Source organism: Zonotrichia leucophrys, chromosome 3 (assembly GCF_028769735.1).
Source record: "Zonotrichia leucophrys gambelii isolate GWCS_2022_RI chromosome 3, RI_Zleu_2.0, whole genome shotgun sequence".
Classification (NCBI taxonomy): domain Eukaryota; kingdom Metazoa; phylum Chordata; class Aves; order Passeriformes; family Passerellidae; genus Zonotrichia; species Zonotrichia leucophrys.
In genome coordinates, this window is record NC_088172.1 from 38,028,386 (window position 1) to 38,041,378 (window position 12,993).

At 38.4% G+C, this 12,993-nt stretch overlaps 1 protein-coding gene across 12 annotated transcripts in view; it reads left to right on the forward strand.

Annotated features, from left to right (window-relative positions):
- The window catches only part of ARMC2 (armadillo repeat containing 2), a 68,983-nt gene that overhangs the window by 43,166 nt on the left and 12,824 nt on the right, over positions 1-12,993 (forward strand). For 11 of the 12 annotated variants that reach the window (XR_010439523.1, XR_010439522.1, XM_064707847.1 and 8 more), the window contains 4 exons: positions 6,544-6,859; positions 8,229-8,351; positions 10,134-10,247; positions 11,578-11,710. Coding sequence is in view for 10 of the 12 variants with exons in the window: in XM_064707847.1 (XP_064563917.1) it covers positions 6,544-6,859; positions 8,229-8,351; positions 10,134-10,247; positions 11,578-11,710 (686 nt within the window). In the remaining 2 variants the exon portion in view is untranslated. Of the gene's footprint in view, positions 1-6,543; positions 6,860-8,228; positions 8,352-10,133; positions 10,248-11,577; positions 11,739-12,993 lie in introns of all 12 variants that reach the window. The other variant, XM_064707854.1, reaches the window with a different exon arrangement.

Genomic DNA, 12,993 nt, shown 5'->3' on the forward strand with positions numbered 1-12,993 from the left:
TAGTGATTGGTTACTCTTTGTTTTGTCAGTTTGTTCCTTAAAGTTGTTTGTGATTGCTTCAGTTTTGGACAGATGGCTCTGATGAGCCTTCCCTGGAGAATGCTGTCTCATTGAGATCTCCCAGTTGCTTCTAGAGTGGGCATGAATCAATGCAAAGAACTCATTTAGCTTCTCTGCAATTATATTTTCTTCTCTCAGTGCTCCTATTTTATCCTGATCATCAATTAGTTCTTCAGATTCTGGCAAACTTCCCAGTCCTGATGCATTCAAAAAGATTTATTATTTTTGCATCTCTTGCATCAGCTTGAAGAACTGCACTTATTTTCAATTATAATTTGCACACTGCTTTACCTGGTTGATTTAGCAATCAGTTTGTCAGAAACAATTTATTGAATGAAGAGATGTTGCCTTGTCATCCTCTGTAAGGACTTGTCCACATTTATCAGGTTCACTGATAAATGCCTGGGTGCCCAGCTTCCTTCCCAAATGCATCTACCAGTTAGCAGCTCCCAAATCAGCTTATTGTCTTCTGTGAGCCAGCAGGCTTTTGCTTGTGAGACTTGCTCTTGTCTCCCCCAAAGAAAAAACCTTGTTTCAGGGCTGTTGAATGTCCTCTTTGCTCTTGGGAGTGCTGCTGTGGGGAAGGTTGTCACAGGTGAGGCCTCTAACTGCAGGGAATTTTCCCACTGTGTTTCTGGCTTTATTGATTGGGCAAAGGCTTATCAGCATGTGGTGATGCCTGCTCTTCCTGGCTGGTGTTTTGGCTGCTTTATGGATAACTCTGTGATGAGCTCCAGGAACCCACCATCTGTCTGTTTCAGTCACTCATAGAACATAAGTCATGTAGTGCCCAAAAGCAACCTCAGGCTCTTCCTTACACAGTGTAGTGCTGCACCTGTGTTTAGTCAGGTACACATTTGCCTTTTAAATACTTTGAGAGTGTTATTGATGCTCTGTTCAGTGCCATCACACTCTTCTGAGATTCCAAAGGGCTTTTTTATTAACGTTGTACTGGGGGCAATGGTGTGTTCCTGTGTCTACTGCTTGCTTCTAAATAAATGGTTATCCAGTGCTGTCCCAAGTGTTTTTTGTGTTTTGGTTACTCACTTTTTCTCTGTGTCATCCCTCATTTGGGCTGAGGACAGCTGTTAGTGTGACAGCACCATACATTGTGTCAGAGAACTGACCCAGCTTCCAACAACCATGAAGCTGAAAAAAGAACCCCAATCCTTTCCTGGTTATTATCTGCATTGCTTTCCTGTCTGGTTTGTTGAACAGCCATACAAATGCTTCCTTGATCCCAAATACTGAGGCAGCAATGTGGGAGAAGAAAGAAACTCTGTGTGGAAAGGAGATTGAGTGCTGTTTATGCCACTGCTTGTGCTGAAATGCTCGTCAAGGTAACCCTACAAAAAACTTGCATTGATAATGTGGTTCTTTTCTCCTACATGTACCAGTACATATTTTCAGTTGGATTCCTCCTCAGTGTAGCCCAACATTGTAATAGTGCCTAGGACAATTTTAAAAAGAAAATTGATCAGTAAGGTAATTGATCATTAAAGAACAAAAGAATACAAGATTCTTCTCCAGTATTTTGTGTGTGTACTTGCCTATTTGTAACTGATCAATCATTCTCTCTGAATTTGCTTCTATTTCCAAGAAGGAAGTAGCAATTCTAGGATAGATATTCTGACAACTCTGAAGGAATTTCCCTGCTCATAAAGGTGAATAACTACAGAAGGTCACTTTCCCTACAGTATGATTTCTGACAGTGTGCTGAGCTGAAAAGTGTATGTGCATCTTCCTAAAGCTTTAGTCTTTTGGGGTTTTTTTTGTTTGTTTGGGTTTTTTTCTGTTTTTTGGCTGAAAGAAAAAGCAAAAATGTTAAGTGCAGAATATTTGATCTGTACACTGAATGTAAAATTATCAGAAATGCAGTGTTCAAAGTTTGTAATGAACAAGTTGGCATGCATCATATAGAAACCTGCTGTTCTGGTGTATCAAAAGATACAAGTGAGTGTATGTAATTACTAGATAGATAAACAATAAAATATCAATAATAATAATAATACTGCTTGGTGAGACACACTGCGATGAAAATATGTTATTGCAATTCTTGTTTTAACTTCTCTAAATGATGCTGAAAGCTCGGGAACACTTCAAAAAAAGGTACAAGAATTACTAGAGTTAAAATGCTCCAAGGAAATTAATTTATCCATGACAAAGGTCAGACCATTAGCAAGCTGCCTATTAATAGAATCTGCACAAGGAAAACATTTCTGTTAGAAGACCAGTCTTTAATCTAGGAAAAAAGAGCTGATAAGAAATAGGGGCTAAAGTTGTTAAAATTTAAATTAGTAATAAGAATAAAGATTTTAACAAGAGAGATCAGCAGTCATTGGAGCAATACTATGGAGGATATGGTTTTCAACTTTTTTTCATTAAGTTAATTTCTGAAATACTGTTCTTTTAGAGAGCCTACACAGCTTTTCGTCAAATATTGTTCTGGTAATAGTGTGCTTCCTTTTCTTCTTTTCCTTTCCCTGGTGTCCACAAACAAACCTAAGCACAAGCTCTTGATAACTGAAATTCACTAAGTGCAGATGAACCCTTTTCTGAAAAGTTTAGCTGAACAGATCAGATTTTGGGATGTAGAAATGACTGAGTAGGGTCCTATGGTGTGGATACAGTATAATTGCATTTTACTAATGGTCTCTCCTTCTCCTCAAATGCATTAATGTTTGGGGGGGAAGGAGGGTCTCTTCACTGAGAAGGTACTCCCTGCTGTCCCTGTGGCAAAACTTCTCTCTGCTCCTTATTTCACAGTACTTAGTCAGGAGGTTCTCTATTTGGTTTTGACATTTCCAGTGTGTTCTACACTACTGCCCTCTGCCCCTTTTTTAATTCTTTAAATTGAGTTTCGTATTGTGACAGCTGTTGTTTCTGTGGTTGAACAGAATTTTTTTCTAGCTAGAATGTCACTTCAAGATGAATATTTACCGTATTTGGAAGAGATTAGCTCTGGGTTAGTATAACTACAGTAATTTTGCCTATAAGTAGATTATTAAACTCCCAAGTTTTCTTTCCAAGGTGCATAATAAAGCAGAAATACAAATTTGGAAGTAAAGTGTAAATTAGATTTGAATGAGAAGCAGGGCAGGTGGTAGAATTTTGACTAACTCCACTGAAATTTGGGTAACATGGAAAGCAGATTTCATTTGCAGCTGATGATTCAGTAGGAACTCAGCTGCTGGCATCTGACCTTTTGTTTTGTACTATCCCCCTCATTCTGAAGGCCCGGATAAAGTAACAGCAGGTACTTGGCCAACATTCACAGGTTCTAGATTAGACTGCCCTTCCTTGTTGATCTTGTTTTAGTTAGAAACTACTGACCTGATTTACTTTCCTTCCTTCCTGATAAGATGCGTGTACAGGCTGTACCTGTGCTCATCATGCTTACGCTGAAGGCAGGTGTACTTTATTGCCAAGATAAACTCTTGTCAGGTTCTGTGACTCAGCAGGTCCATGGGGTACCTTTGCTGCTAGGGCAGGGCAAGGAAGAGGGTTTTAGAAGTAGATAAGCAAAAAAACCTTTCATATCTGTGATGATCAAGTGTTTATTTGTCAGTTGCCAGAAGAATAAGAGTTACATGTTGATGGAGTATGTGGTGCCATTACCACCTCAAAACCCAAAATATCACAGTATCTTCACAGATAGGAAGCAAATAGAAAGATCTTCTCAAGCTTTTCTTGATTTGTTTTTTCGAATTTATTTATGTAGGTGAAGCTGTGTGCTCTCATATATAGCCTTCCACTCAGGTTTTAGTACACTCTGTGTTCATCATGTGTCACATGAATGCCTCACTATAAAAAGATGAAATAACTGAGTGTAATTCCTGTCTTTAATCTAGTTTGTCTTTAGTGCAATACATGTTTAAACTTCCATATGATAGAAATTGATCTGATAAATGTAATTTTTCTGTAAGTGTGGAAGAATGTCTGAAATTCCCTATGTAGTTAATACTCCAAACGTGGAAATGAACAGTAATCTCATTTATTATATTGAGTTTTTGCTACAGAAAGGCCCATGGGCCCTGCACAGGTTTAGTCTTGCAAGCAGTTTCAAAATATCATGTAGTTCTGCATGTATCTTTTTACACAGCCATTCTAAGATGGTGCTTCTTACTCTTGCAGTCCTTATCCATGAGCATTTAAAGAAATATAGCCAAAAATAATACAAATTCTTGAGCATTGTACTACTCAGAAGAAGTTGTACTGCTTTCCTCTTTGTCCTTGCTTGTTAAATTTTCATGAAAGATAATGCAACTTTGGTACTATTCTATTAAAGCCGGATGTGCTTAGCTAAAAAAGAAGTATTTTATAAGTTTGTTTTGCTGGGCTGTAGGTGGAAAGCACAGCTGAGATCACACTTCTCAAAATATCAGTTGATTGCTGTGTGGTACCTGTTTGTCTCTTTCCTGATTGGGCAGAGCTGTTGCTGGGCTGATACCATTTTGACCAAAATTAGAAAGTCAATATAAACGAGTCAAACTAGATTGCCTGCTTTTTTCAGTTCTCTCTTCTGATTCATCAGTTGTTTGCTTCAAATTTTTACAGCCTTTGTGAGTTGGGTGTTGTGCCAGCAAAGGTGAAAGCTCTTAGTGGTTAGTCATTAAGAATATTCATAAAAAATTGTCGTGATGACATTTAGAGCCTAAGAAAAAATGTGATGCCTAGTTAAAAAAAAAAAAGTGGAAGTGGGTCCTACAGAGTGATATTATTAAATACATGAATGTGAAAACCATTTCCTCATATAGGAGAGTGCTGCTTCTCATGTTCAGACATAGCACTCATCTTCCTGAGAGGATGTTATTGCCAGTGTCTTGTGGCAGAGGCTTAGGACCTGAAACTTACTGATGAAGGCAGGTATCAAAGGAGGAGTTGCTGCCTAAACATCTTTTTTACTTCAGTATTAGCTTGTTTAACAAGTTAGACTGAGCCTGGTTAACTTATGTTGCTAATACCAGGGAGGGTTAGAATATATGTAAATATAATGATGATATTTGAACAAAAACAGTGAAATAATTGTTCAGTAAAATTCTAGGTTAGTGCAAGTACAGCAGGTTAGCAGCTAAAGGCAGATGTTTCTCATACTTGAAGAAATGCTGTTACTTTACCTGCACCATTAAGCTAAAGCTACAGACTCCTTTTAAAATGAGTAGAGTTTGATGCAAGTGACAGAGGGAGATGTTTGAAGTAGTTTAAACCTGAGTGACTTTAGACTTTCAGAATTATTTTTTTTCTTGTCACATACTGGTGGGTAATAAACAGGCAGGGATGTTGTTGAATTGCCATTCAGTTAGGATCTTCTAGTCTTGCCACTAAAAATTTGTATCTGAGAATGTACAAAATGAAGGTCAGGCTAGAAAGTGCTTTAGGAGAGCAACTTGCTTAAATCATGAGATCTCAAGATACCTTACAAAAATAGAAAGTAGGTCTCATTCAGCAATGATAAAAGGGTAGGAAGAGCATATACAATCAGAAGAAAACCCCAGCAGAGCACAATGTGAGGTGCAACTACAAAAGGACATAAAAAGAAACAAAAATTTTTATAGTAAATTGAGAAAACAACAAGGAAATAATTTCTCTGGTGTTCAGAAGAAGCTGAGCATTACTGGCAGGTACTGTGGATAGTTAAGTGTGAAATGCCCTTTTTTTTTTTTTGCTTCTTTTTCTGAAAGGGTTATGTATGACCAAATGAATAATCTCTACTTTAGCCTGGAGTCTTTTGTCACTAAAAAACAAACTGAAGCATATTAAATGTCATCAAACCAGCTGATGCAATTTACCTTTTGGTGTTTAAAAGGGGGATCTCAGTCTCTGAGATTCTTGAAAAGTTATGAAGAATTGCAAGGTTGTAGGGTGCCTGTTTTTAAAAGGAGAAAGAGAAGGAACTGAGAAATGACAGACCAGTGAATTTAAATTGTATTTCTGGTAAAAATTAGGAACAAATAAGTCAGCTATCTGTGAGCAGTTAGAATGAGCAACAAAATTAATAAAACCTAATTTGGATTTAATAGTAACAAATCAAGGGGAAGGAGTTTAACTTCTAAAATGGTTACCAGGCCTAGAAAAGGAAAGGTTGTAGTCTCTTCCTGTCACAGCAGAAACTTTCTTACTTGAAAGATAGTAAATTCTGCTGATTTTTCTGATTATTCTAGTTATATAAAGTGTGGTCTAAGATGTTTTAAGATTACTGTGGGCTTGTTAAAAATAGATGACCTTTCCTAAGTATATCGCATTAGTAATTACTCCAGTGGTATTTAGTTCTGTCAGATGTTTTTGATTTCTTCTGTAAATCAAGTTTTGAAAATTGGTAGCATAAAAAATTATTTCTAGCTACTGTGTTTGGCATTCCTTCAGTTGTTCTGGATGTGCTGTTATCTGAATTGGGAAGCAAATTAAGTATTGTCTTCTTTTTAAGCAGCTGCCACCTTCTGCTGTTGTCCATGTAACATGGTTTGTTTACTTATTTTGTTACAGGATTTGGTTATCCGTATCATCTTCATTCTTGGGAATTTAACAGCAAGGAATGACCAGTCCCGGGAGCAATTTTTTAAAGAAAAAGGAAGTGTTAACACCTTGACATCATTATTCCAAACCTACTATGAACTTGATTTGAATGCACCGACATGGCACCATGATAGAAAAGGAAAAAGCCAACCAAAGTATCCTTCAGAAGCAGAAGATGTTCTGATAAAACTGATCAGAGTGCTGGCCAACCTCTCCATTCACCCTAGAGTAGGTGCAGCTCTGGCAGCTGCCCATCCTCTTGTAGGATTACTTGTTACAGTACTAGGTAATAACATTTATGTTGTGCTTGTTATCTTTGTTCAGCCTGTAAGGAGAGTTTAAGACTTTCCATTGCAAAGAAACCCCAGAGTCAATTGGCTGACATTCATAAACTGTTTTATGTAGGAGGCCTGTTTGAGAAGCATTGTTGCTTTGGTATTGACTTTTCAGTATCTGGGGAAAGATGTTGTAGAAGTCTTTAATTCAGTGATCACATTTGCAGATAGGATCATTTAAGATAAGAAAACAAATTTTATTTTAAACACATCTCACTGAGAGGTAATCTATAAGGAAAGTTTGTTCTTATCAGGTGCTATATAGATGTGTTTGGTGGTGGTTTGTTTTTTTTTTAAAGGTTTGTATTTTTTGTGACTGTTTTGGATTGTTCCTGTTCACTGTGCCCATAACTTTCAGCTTCTTTAAAGAATTTTCTCTTACTTTTTTCCTTCTTTTTCAGTCTTCCAACCTTTTATCTCTTTCAGATGGAAGAGTGTCTCCCTCCAAATGGAGGATTAGGACTGCAGTTCCTTTACCACTTACTGATCCCCTTGTAAATCTGATTACAGACTAGGGCTGGTCTGTTTGGCCCATAACAGAGTTTAACTGTGACAAGATACATGTTAAACAGCCCAGTATATTTTACTGTGTAATAAGAACATTAAATATTATGTTAACCTGATTGTACACTGTCTTAGCAGTCATGAAGGATGAGACAAGTCAGACGTACAACTTAGTTCTGTCTCATGGGTTGAAACTCTCTTAATGATTTTGTAAGTGCTTTTGACCTTCAGAGCTTCTCTCTGCTACCCTCTCCTCTTCTTGAGCACTTTATCAGTCAGTTTACTACAAAATGTTCTGTCTCCCTATGAACTTACCCCTCTTTTATTTCCTTCACTCTTTGCTTCTGAGGCCAGAGACCTCGGACAAATAAGTCTTTCAGACTTTTTTACATGTTAACATTCTGTCAGGAAATCTGAGAGAAAAGTCTTTCAAATATTGTTGAAGGGATTTTTAACCATTTTTTCTCCATGTCTGTCACACAGCCCCATTTCTGCATGTGGACTCTCCTCAGTGCCATCTTAAAACAGCAAAGAGGATTTGTCGAATGTCTTAACTGACTAAATTTTAAACTATTTTGCCTGAGTCACAATGATTTCTCTAAATTAATAATGGGGAAGAATAGTTTTGTATTGCCATTTTTGGATCAGGTGTTCCTGTTAGCTACTGCCATGTTACTCAACAACAGAAGGTTTGACTGTAGTTGTGACCACATAAACTATTATTCACTTTGCTTCTGGGATCTAATGCACTGCAAAATTAGACACATGTGTGTGTTTATCTACATATGCCTATGTTTTGGGTTTTTTTACTCTCAGAATACAAGTCAGTCGATGATTGTGAAGAGTTGGTCATCAATGCTGCAACAGCAATCAACAATTTGTCCTACTACCAAGTGGAGAATTCTGCAGTTCAGGAGAAGCAGCTACACATTGCTGAAAGTAAGGACTTTTAAACAAGTACTTTTTGTACAGCTTTTTGAAAGCAGAAACATTTTGACACAACAGAAAGACACATAACATTTTGTGGTATTATCTTGCAGGAGTATAAAGTTCATAGGGCTAAATTCTTTCAATAATGATTTCCCATTTTTCTTGAAAACACTATGACTTATATGAAAATAGCTGGGTTGTTCACAAAACCCCTTCTTTTCCTCCACAAAGGAATTTGCTGTATTGTTTTCTGTTCAGCAGTTTTTGCCAGATTTGTTGAAAATCCATATACCTGAGCCAAAATAATCATGTTGCTTTTTCCTTCTAATCACAGTATGGCAAGAGGGTTTTTTCTTCTTGATAAAAACTTACTTTCTGTGCCTGTAAAATCAGATTTGTGTCTGTTTCTGGCTTGTAAATCCATTGGCAATATTATATTGAGTGATTCTCTCCCCTCTTGACATGGTGGTCAATAATCAGTTATGTGCAGGAACTGCACTGACTTCTGAGACTATTGTGTTAATGTTGTACAAAAGGCAGAGAGGTTGTGTCTTGCACATCTCTCTATCTCAATAGACCAGACACTGGGGAGAGACAGAACCTGAAGTTCACACAACAGGTAGAATGAGGAGTAGGAAAGGATATCCTGGCTGTCAGCCCAGTGCCTGGACTGGTAGACATCATTTTCTCTGTAGGTGACATTTCTGCTGTTCTGTCACAACTCATTTTATCACCTGTAAGCCAGCTGCCTCTTGTTGCTGGTTGAAAACAGATTACTTCTGTCCTGTGTGTTGGCATGTGGAGCCAGTCCCATCACCTTCCTGAACTGAGGAAAGAGGAAACCTTTTGATGCAGGACCAACAGGCTTTCTGCTGCTGCAGGCATTTTGAGAATGTTTCCTGTTTGATATGAGTGGTGGACAAAATCCCTTCAGATGTCTTTTTAAGACAAATTGAAGATGTGTTCAGTATTGCAACATCCAGAGGCAGAAGTAATGAGGACAAAGCCAACCTCCCTTCTATATTTCTTTATCTCTTCTATCATATGAAGGGCTAAGGGTTGACTTATTTGAGTCCTCTGTGTGATGGACTGATTTTAGTGTTTTGCTTTGTATTCACAGAAGACTGATAAATGTAACTTCTGTAACATCATTGTCTGCCATGCACCGAAGTCTTCCATGATTGTAGCTCTTCCTAGGAAGTGCTGAAGGTCTCATTCCTGCTGCTGAAGCACACACTGATCATATGTGAAATTGCTAAGCAGAAAAGCAGCAAGGAAGTGAATGTATCAGATTGGGACAATATTAAGTAGCTGTTGAGAGAAAATGTGTTTGCTTGTTATAGCAGCACTAAGAGAAAACAGAGCTAATGTCAGAAAATAATTTCATCCCACCATAATACCATCTGTTCAGGATCTAAATCAATTCTCTTATATATTACATTATTATATTATATTTTTTTTTTAATTATGTCTTTCTGAATTTTCATGAGCCCACTCAAAACTGCATAGCAAAACTGACGCCCCTTATTACAGCTGTGCTTAGACTGTCTTCATAACTCCTCGTTTGTTCCTTGCACTTAGTCCCATATTGGAGCTCTTTATCTTTGAAGCCATATGCAATTTTGTTCTTGTTCTACCATCAGCTCACCCCCTTTGCTGCCACCAGACAGACAACTGCTCCCATTTTTTACATTTATAGCGGTTGCTGTTTGCATTCTGATATTCATTGATAAAAAAGAGCCATATATTTGTGATTTATCATTTTTATTTAATTTCTCTGCAAACCAACAGTGCTTTTAACGCTGTTAATGAGTGACAATATGGATGCAGTTGTGGAGGCTGTCAGAGTCTTTGGCAATCTTTCCCAGCATCATGAGATCCGTGACTTCATCATGCAGAAAAAGAGTGAGTTACTTTTGCGTTTGTAGGAGTTCTATTTTTGAATGTCCACGGTTCTAAAAAGAAAAAGTTGTTAATAAGCTGTCTCAGTTAAAGGGTAGAATCAATCTTCCCTGATGTTTTGCAAATTAGGCAAACATTAGAATCCAATAATAGCCATTATAAATACCATTTTGTTTCAGTTTCATTAAAATGGAAATATTGGAGTAGGAAAAATATGCCATGGTACTTTCACAAAGGTACATATTACAAAAACTCTGTTTTTCCTGAAGTTTCAAATTTGAAATTTCCCTTTACTCAAATAGCTTTTCAGATCCTGCAGGTTAGTAGTGATATGAAATAAAATTAAAATCCAATTAAAATCTCATTTAGGTTCATAAGCTCAGATTTTTGATTCCCACATTTGACAGCTTGTTAGCACTTTGTACCATGTGGCTTGGATTTGTCTGCCTCAGCAAAGACCTCCTGTTTGCCTCGGGGTGAAGTAGGGTACAAGTCTTCTCAAGTCCTTTTGCTTTGTATAGCTGAAGAGCTTTAGGGAAAATGGCAACTCCTTGCTATCCACAGAAGGTGTGTCATCAGCTTAGACACCACTTCATTGTAATTTTTTTTCTCTCTGCCTCTTGGTGCTGAAAGTGAGGTGATCATGTCACAATATGCAACTCTTTATTCCAAGGGTGGCACATCACCATAAATGAAGGGAGAAGTGACTCTTAGGAGCTGGTTCCTGGTGAACAGTCTCAGTCAAAGGACTAAATGTTCCAGCTGGAGAGACGGTGGTGTTGGTGTGCCAAGCTCAGGAATTGCAGAGGGGCTTGCTCTCAGAGAGGCCAGCCCAGCTCCCACTCCCAGGCTGGGGCTGGCTGCCCCGCTCTGCAGTCAGTGCCAGCAGCTGCTGGGGATGCTGCTCCCACTGGAGCCCCAGGCTGGACTTGGTGCACTCTGGGACAACTCTGCACTCACAGGGGAAAGAACTTCCCCCTCTGAAGGCCAGATGCCAAATCCTTGCAGTTTCTGCTGACTCTGGGATGGAGAGGGAGGGGACAATTTCAAGAAATAAGCTTCAATTCAGTTTGGTCAACTTCTGATGGGATTTCCACATTTCTTTGGTGTATTTTTATTACTAGAATTTCTGGTTTGTTGTTTTGAAGGAACTGGTGTTCAGCGTGATGTTGCTGTCATGTGCCTCCTCTACAAATATCACAGTAATATGCTACAAGGGTGAATTTTTGGATAGGATATCCTGCATTTTACTGCTTTCTAATAAGTGTGTTGTAATGCCACTTGTATGGAAAATCCATCTTCCTGGTAATATTGTTTCCTTTTTACAATCCAGTATACAAGTTTGTGATTGCTTTGCTCGATTCCAAGGACCGAGAGGTCTGTTTTCCTGCCTGTGGAGTTCTGCTCAATCTCACAGTAGATGAGAACAAACGAGCTTTTCTCATGGAAGAAGGAGGAATTGGAAAGTAAGTTCCTGATTGTGCTTGAGAAAAGGTAATTTTGAGTAGTTTGGCCAAAAAGTTTTAATTGGATGTTTTTTTCCTGGGGCCAGTAGCTGTAATAAAGATGCCAGCATAATAGATACTTAGTATCTAAAGTTCTGTGAGAACCAGCCTTTTGTAAGGGTCAAACCCTGCAGAAGAGTCTCCCAAAGACCCTCTGTGATGTACACAGCAGAGGGTACCATAGAGGAAAGCAACTAAAGCCTGGCTTTGCAGCAGCTGCTTGAGCTTGGCTTAACTGGCTCCTAGGTGGGCTACAGTGAACAGCAGGGTCAGTGTGTGTCTGCGGCAGGTGTGAGGGTACTTCAGGAAATTATAAACCAGATGGTCCCTTGCCATTTTTGTAACCACTTGGTTCTGTAGGGAAACCTACCCGATGTAGCCATGCTCTGCAGGGAGGGCTCCTGGGTCTCCTCTCTCTGGGACTTCCAGGTTAAGGGCACTGTAACATTGTAAGGGATATTAGACCTTGAAAAAGCACCGTGGATGCAACTCTTGTGGCTTTGATGTTCAGATAATAGCGGATCCAGCTTAATTGGAGCAACATGAAAGATCATGTTCCTGTGCTTGTAAAGCAGTTGGTGCAGCCCACAGTTATGAAACAATATGTCTCACTTTGAAATGCTTTCCTGTTCATACATCATATAATTACTTTTTTATACACTGTAAACAATGCATAGGCTTCTCGTCCTTCCTTCCCACGTTCTAGTTAACTTATAGTATAAAGCTGGAAAAGGAGAATAAAAAGAAGTTGCTGGCAAATTGAATAATAAATGAGAGAAATTTCTATAATATAGAATATTCTGTAGCCTATAGAGCCATACAAATTCAGAATTTTCTATACTGTGTCTGAAAATTTGTGAGGGAAGGAACAAAAAGCAGTAACAGCCTGGAATGAATCTAGATAATTTGGAAGTGATTGCTAAGGATATCATCCTGACAGTGCTGAAGCAGCTCTGGTTTTTTTGGAACTGAGGTTATTGTACCAATATATAGTGGCCCAAAGAAAATAGGGAATTAGTCTTTTCAGAGAGTTACATTTTAAAAAAATTAGTGCAAGTTCTTTTGGCTTTTCATTAGATGCCTCCTATTGTTCCACAATGACTGCCTTCAGAGAGGAGGAAAAAAGCAAGCCTCTTTTGGGTGGTCTTCAATGGCTGGTAATTCCAGCCATACCTGAATGTAGTAGTTATCCTTACTATTCAGCAGATGACAAATCTCTCTGTGAAGTGGAGAAGTGAGGAACC